The 6,953-nt window shown below is 42.0% G+C and overlaps 1 protein-coding gene across 4 annotated transcripts in view; it reads right to left on the bottom strand.

Moving 5' to 3' along the window:
• The window catches only part of Uhmk1 (U2AF homology motif kinase 1), a 29,261-nt gene extending 22,826 nt beyond the window's left edge, over window positions 1–6,435 (bottom strand). For 3 of the 4 annotated variants that reach the window (XR_003846400.1, XM_017802203.2, XM_008849078.2), the window contains exons 1-4: window positions 6,029–6,435; window positions 4,258–4,550; window positions 2,880–3,071; window positions 481–575 (exon numbers count right to left, since the gene is read on the bottom strand). Coding sequence is in view for 3 of the 4 variants with exons in the window: in XM_017802203.2 (XP_017657692.1) it covers window positions 481–575; window positions 2,880–3,071; window positions 4,258–4,550; window positions 6,029–6,296 (848 nt within the window). In the remaining variant the exon portion in view is untranslated. The remainder of the gene's footprint in view (window positions 1–480; window positions 576–2,879; window positions 3,072–4,257; window positions 4,551–6,028) is intronic. The other variant, XM_029554065.1, reaches the window with a different exon arrangement.
• Between the last annotated feature and the right edge of the window lie 518 nt (window positions 6,436–6,953).

Here is a 6,953-nt window from a genome sequence, read left to right as displayed (position 1 = left end):
TGTACATGTGTGTTTTGGAGGTCATATGCCAAAATATCAGCATTCTGAAGGTTGGAGTTCTTTGTGGTTTTATTATTTTATTTCTTTCTCATTTATTTATTGATGGGTTTTTTTTTTTTTTTTTTTTTTTTTTTAAACAGGGTCTCAAGCCAGGCATGGTGGCATGCACCTTTGATCCTAGCACTTGGGAGGCAGAGGCAGGTGGGTCTCTGTGAGGTGCAGGCTAGCTGGGGCTACAGGGAGACCCTATCTCAAAAAGACCAAACCAAAAAATAAAAACAGAATCTCATCACGTAGCTCTGGCTGGCCTGTAAATTCCCTATGTAGACAGTGTTGGAATGAAAGGAGAAAATTCCTATTTCTGAGGGATTTACATCTACGTGAATCAGGCAAGTCAGAAATAATAATATAAATACATTCAGAAAAACAATCTTCAGATAGTCAATGTATGTAAAGCAAGTAATACTATGCCTAACATACCTTTTGATAAGGTCTCTTAGGTGATAGGCTGGAATCGCGGCATTCACCACTGCTTTACTGGCAAATATATGATCAATAATAGCAGAACTGTTTGCCTGAAAAAGGGAGCAAAGTCTTCCTTAGGTTATTCAACTCAGTTTGTATTTACTGAGCAGTAGCCACACAGAACTGTTTCGTGAGCATCATGCAACTCATCTGAGAACTTAAAATCCTAATGGAGAAAACTGCATAATCCTGTTTCTAGAGAGGGACTAATACAGAACCTGGAATCTACTAAATGAACAAATATAACTAAAGAAATCACATTTGGATGCAGTTTAATGCCAAGTGAGAAAATGAAAGCAGCAGCTGGGTCAGGGTTGTTAATGATGTCCTTAGTTGTTTTCAGGTAGAAATAAACAGTCATTGAGAAAATGAGGAAATATGCATTTGCCATATTATTCACTCTATAGACTTAACACTTTCTCCTTGAGCATCGGTTAAGCTTCACTGTCAATTCAGGATCACCCAGGACATCGGAAAGGTGCACCTCTGGGTGTGCATGTTAGGGCATTTCCAGAAATGATTAACTGAAGGGGGAAGACCTGTCCTACATGTAGGGAGCACCATCTCTCAGGCTGGGGGCAGAAAGCCAACTGAGCTTCACAGTGCTGTCTCTCTGCTTCCTGCCATCATGATGTGAGCTGCTCTACCCTGCCATTCCCTCCATGCCCCCAAATAAATGTTTCCATTTTATCACAATGACAACAGCAACAGAAAAAGTAACTTAACACAAGTTCTGTAAGTACTATGCTAACTCAAAATGTACAATTGTATGTGAGTCAAATAATCAGACACCATCATTCGCTTTGAAATGTACATGTTTACCTTACCATAGGCCACACACTATACTAGAATTCTAAGCATTGTTTCTTTTTTAACTTTAGTACTCCTATAAGCTATTATGTTATCTTCCCCCTATTTCAGGAAAGTAAACCATGATTTGATTTAATGAACACAAATACCTTAGTAGGGATGAATAGTAAGATAGTTTCACTTCAGAATCTATGCTCATACCCATTTTGGCAATTTTCACTCTACAGAAACTGTTAAAACAGAATATATGTTTTACCTAAGATGCATATATTTGGGATTCTATTAGTATGCCTCCAAATTCCACACAAACTTGAGTGTGAGCTACTTCTAATGAGGTTTGAGTCAAGAAGATACAGTCGAAAAGGTTTAAAGTCAGCGAAAGTGATTCAGGTGATTGATTCATATTCAGACTAACACTGAATAAATAATATTTTTTGTTATCTGGGAATACCAATAATAAAAAATGATACTGTTTGTACTCCCATTATAGCATTTTGGGGGGCCAAAAATAAACATTAGCCAATCCCACTAAAGGGTTAGTATATTGCTTCCAGGAATCTCTAAACTAGAAATCAGTGATTGAGGGTTCAGGAGAATTGAAACTATGTTATAATGTCACCTACTATGTAGATGCTTACAAGTAAAACATTTAATATCACAACCTTATTTAAAAAACTCAGATCTAATACTAATTCCAAAATACTGTATTATGTATCAATCTTCAAGCCTGAAGGATAGAGAACATCACAATAATGAAGTCTCACAATACCTTTGAAAAACTAACAATGTATGTCTATGTTTTTATACAAAAAGTGCATCCCAGTGTCAGAAGTTTTGGAACTTAGAATTATGTTCCCCTAGAAACAATGATATAAGCAGTAGGCACTACACCATAGTCACATAAGAAGCTAACTAGCCAGTAGAAAATGTCTAAACAGCCTATGAAATACAAACAAACATGAAGTGCTATGGAACTGAGGAGAGCACCCCAAGTTGGAATAGGAGAACACCCAGCTGCGTGATCTGGAACGAGCCACTTTATACTACTGTGCATCCAGTTTTTGCTTGTACAAGATACGTAGCCAATGTCGGCTCTATCCTCATAGAATTGCTCAGAAAACTTAATGATACTGTGCATTAAAGTTCTTTTTAACAGTAAGCATTACTATACAAAGATTATCAATTAAATTATCACCTACAGTTCTGTTAAGGATACTTTAGAAACTAATGTAACTAAATTAGTAAACAAAGGAAATTACTTTTGACTATTTGGAAAAATGCATTCATACATGTCATCAAATACTTAACTAGGACCCAGACTAGAAACTGAGAATGCAATGTCATCAGTGCTACCTGTGGCTGAAGGTATGAGCGGTGGCATTTAAGGTACTAGAAATACAGAAAGAGGAGCATGGGGAAGAGGATGCAATTGGATTCCGTGATCCTCCCCTCTTCCCCTACACACATACACACCAATCATCATCATAAACTGAACAGTCCTAAATGGATTAAGAACCACAAAGCAAAACACTAGTGCAGTTTACCTTCCATTCCTGAGATCTGACTGTATGTTTCAGTTTCATTCCTGAGAACATTTCCAGTAAAATGATTCCCAGGCTCCAGAGATCAACAGCAGAGGTGCACTCTGTGTCACTCTGCAGGCCAGCTTGGGCCAAGCAGTTTTGCAGCTCTGCTTCTGGAGCCCGATACCCGTCTGTCTGGATATATTTTACATCCTACAGAAGATGAATAAATATTACAGCCATTTAGAATCTTCTAGCTTTTTATCTCTACCATGTATTCTCTTAAAGTGCAGTAAGCCACTGCTAAAATGAATGTTAAAAATGTTTTGTCCAGTCCAAGGCCAGCCTGGTCTACATAGTAAGTTCCAGCCCAGCTGGGGCTACTGGGAGACCCTGTCTCAAAAAGACCAAAAAATAAATAAATAAATAAATAAATAAAATGTTTTGTCCTTAGCTACCAAAATTCTCCCGTTCCTTAACTGGGCAGTAAACATAGAAAAGCTGGACACTTTCCATATAGCTTCTCATAAATAAGTCTTTTTAGATAGTTCTTACCTATTATGCACTGCTGATAAATAAGGACACTCTGCAAAGACATAATAAACCAGAGAGATGAAGGATTTGCCAGAACTGTCATATATGCAGTCTGCCATGAATTAGAGCTCCCACACTAAAGAAACCAGGAACCATAACCCAGCAATTAACCAAATGCTGACAGAAGTTTTAAAAGCATTCTGTATAGGCTAAGTATGTTAATTAATTCCAGAGCTTTCTTCTTTTATTTATTAGTTTTATCTTATGTGTATGAGTATATTGCCTGCATGTGTGTAAGTGCACCCGTGTCCTGCAATGCCCGAGGAGGTTAGTAGAAGGCATCAGATACCCTGGAACTGGAGCTACAGATGGCTGTTAATCACCATGTGGGTGCTGGGAATTGAACCTGGATCCTCTTAACTGCTGAGCCATCTCTCCAGCCGTTCCTCCCCCCCCCCTTTTTTTTTTTGGTCTTTTTGAGACAGGGTCTCCCTGTAGCCCCAGCTCTCCTGGAACTCACTATGTAGACCAGGCTGGCCTTGAACTCACAGAGATCCGCCTGCTTCTGCCTCCCAAGTGCTGGGTTTAAAGGCGTGCACCACCATGCCTGGCAAGCCCCCCCCCCCGCCTTTTTTTTAAATTTTATTATTTTCAGAGCTTTCTTGAACCTCACTAGCTCCTGCTACTTGACCCAAACAAGGGTCATTTCTTTCACAAAACAGCACTGAAATTCTTTTAATTTGCTCTGTCCTTGCCACTTTGGTATTTTTTAAATGCTTCTTTAGTTCCTACTAAATTATTGTTATCTAAAATATTTGGCTTAGATCATAAAATTTTAAACCACAATGGAAAAGAAATTTCCTACCTGATTGCCTTCTTTGAAGCTAAGTCCAAAGTCAATCAGTTTAAAGCATTCATTTTCTGCACTCCACAATATGTTGCGTGGTTTGAGGTCTGCATGGACATAACCCTCATGATGCAGAAAAGCAAGGGCCTCCAGAACATCTCTGGCACAATGCTGTATCATCCACATGGAACAACCCTGGTGACTGGAATATAAAAGCAATTCCGAAACACTGACATCTAGGAGCTCGAGCAACAGACAGCGTGATGGCACATTTGGAGAGAAGTGGATTGTAAAGACTCCATATAAAGTCACTAGAAAAAGAAGCAGATTATAATACTTTAATAATCAAACAGTAACTTACTACTAAAGTAGTTAATCCTGCAATATAATGGTCTAGATAAGGATAACTCTCTGTGTGTGTGTGTGTGTGTGTGTGTGCGCGCGCGCGCGCGCGCATACCTACAGAGGCCAGGAGAGCACTAGATGCCCTAGAGCTGGAGTTGCAGACTGCTGTGAGCTAAACACCTTGGGTGCTGGGAACCTAACTCCGATTCTCTGCAAGAATAGCAAGCCCTCTTAACCACTGAGCCATCTCTCCATTCCCTAGATAAGAACAACTTTGATGAGCAAGAAATTTCAGTATTTTTCCCATAAATCAGACCTTTGGACAGCTAGGTGATTTTAACAAAATAAGACAACTTTCAAAATCTGATTGCTATTCAAAGATATTATATATGGCATTTAAACTGTATTTCACTAAGCATTCAGTGGTGGGTGAATATGCACTTAAGGTGCCAAGAAAAAAAAATTATTAAAAGCAAAAAACTAGTTTTAACTCCCTTAAAAACAAATTAAAGATTGCCCTGTGATCCAAAATAGCATTCTATACTCTAAATATTAAAGGACACTATTAAGACATTCCAGGTGTCATTTAATGTAATCTTGCAGAGATTCAACAAGTCTTGGGTCTCGCAAAAATTTTTTCCTGTTCAATGCCAAGGTTATATATAGTGTTAGGGTTAGGGTTAGCAAGCTTTAAAAAAGTGCAACATTAGTGTTAGGAAATTCTTCTGCCACATGGCATTATAAAAAAAAAAAAAGATCATTCAGGTTAAACATACATTTGCCAAAAAGCAAAGCATTTTTTTTTTTATCAACCAAGGGCATTAACTAATCAAGCTCTCTGCTGGTGAGGTGACAAGGTAGACTGTTTTCATAGACCATCAGTGGCCCATGCACAGCTTCCATTCTGAAAACCTGAGTCATCAGTTTTACCAAAGCAAAAGCAGAGTTCCTAAATTTCACACTTCCTCAAAGATTTCTAAGTAATACTGTGTCACTTCTCCCAAATCTACACTAATATTAGCATACCATTAGATGTCACTGATGTCATTAGATACCAATGATGTCGTAGCTCTAGAATATTTTCCATTTTCCACTGTTAGGCAGAGATGCAAACATTTCCACTCAAGACAACGACTGTTTTGCAAGGGCATGCCTCCCTTCACTAGAGAAGGTATTTCTTTATGCTAATGAGGGAGGCACTCTGAGGAAACCCAAAGCAATCAGGACTTTACTAAGCATTTACTATGTGAAACTGGCAAAATGGATCACCGCCTCCATCGTACCGCAGTTATAAGGTGAAGGGGGATGGGAAAGAGCCTGCCTCGGTTGACAACCCAGGGGCCCGATGGTCTCCTGTCCTACCGAACGACCAAAGAGGCCCGGCTGAGCACCTGCATGCTTGGCCCGGCACCTGGGCAAGGGACAGGGGAGACACCGCAATTACCGATGTTCCGGTGACCCTGCAACTGCTCCAGCGCTGCCCTCTCTTTGCGGAAACCGTACTCGGCGGCCGATGCTGCAGCCCCGGTGGTTCCCGGGGGCAGGAACTGCTTGAGGGCGCCGGGGGGTGAGCCCGGGGTGCCGCAGCAGCGCACCCGATACACGGAGGCAGAGGAGCCGCTGCCCAGGCGGCTCTGTACCTGCCACAGCCGCCCGAAGGCCTCCAGGAACCGCGGCGGCTCGGCGCCCCACGCGCAGCCGGACCCCGCCATGGTGTGGGCTCGGGGCACTGACTCGCCAGCCACGCGACTCCCCCTCACATCCCCGCCGGCCCGCCGCTCCGCAGGGAGGGGCCTGCAGCAGCCGTGCCGACTCCCGGGACCTCAGGCCGCCATGACACCGGAAGCCGGAGTGCGCCCAGGCCCCAGGAGCCGGAAGTGGAGGGAGAACCGATCCTAGAGGCTGAAGGAGGCGGGCCCAGCAGGGGCGGGGCCGCGAGGGGACCAGAGGAAGTCGAGTCTGAGAGACACTCAAATGACTGGGCCTGGAGATGTAGCCCAGGCTGTTGTGATTGCCCAGCATTTTGCAAGAAAGACCCTGGGTCCAGCCCCCAGCAGCACACACACACGACGTTAAACTTCATTATTGCTTACCTTTTGTGTTAATCTTTTGCTTTATTGTTTATTTTATTTTAAAATATTTTTATGTATGCGTATGTGTGCTGTATGTCACGTGTATGGGAGTGTCTGTAGAGGCCAGAAGAGGGCGTGGAATTCTTTGGAGCTGGAGCTCAGGATGCTGGGAGCCAAATTTGAGCGCCCCAGAAGAGCAGCAGTGCCCCTAACAGCTGAACCATGTTTCCGGCCCCTATTTTTAAAATTTATTTATTACATATTATTACTGGTCTACCTCTTTTAACACTCGCCACC

The sequence above is a fragment of the Nannospalax galili genome, unplaced genomic scaffold (genome assembly GCF_000622305.1).
Source record: "Nannospalax galili isolate Female #2095 unplaced genomic scaffold, S.galili_v1.0 scaffold884, whole genome shotgun sequence".
In the NCBI taxonomy this organism is placed as follows: domain Eukaryota; kingdom Metazoa; phylum Chordata; class Mammalia; order Rodentia; family Spalacidae; genus Nannospalax; species Nannospalax galili.
Note: the sequence above shows the minus strand (reverse complement) of the source record. Positions and strands in the feature narration are given on the sequence as shown.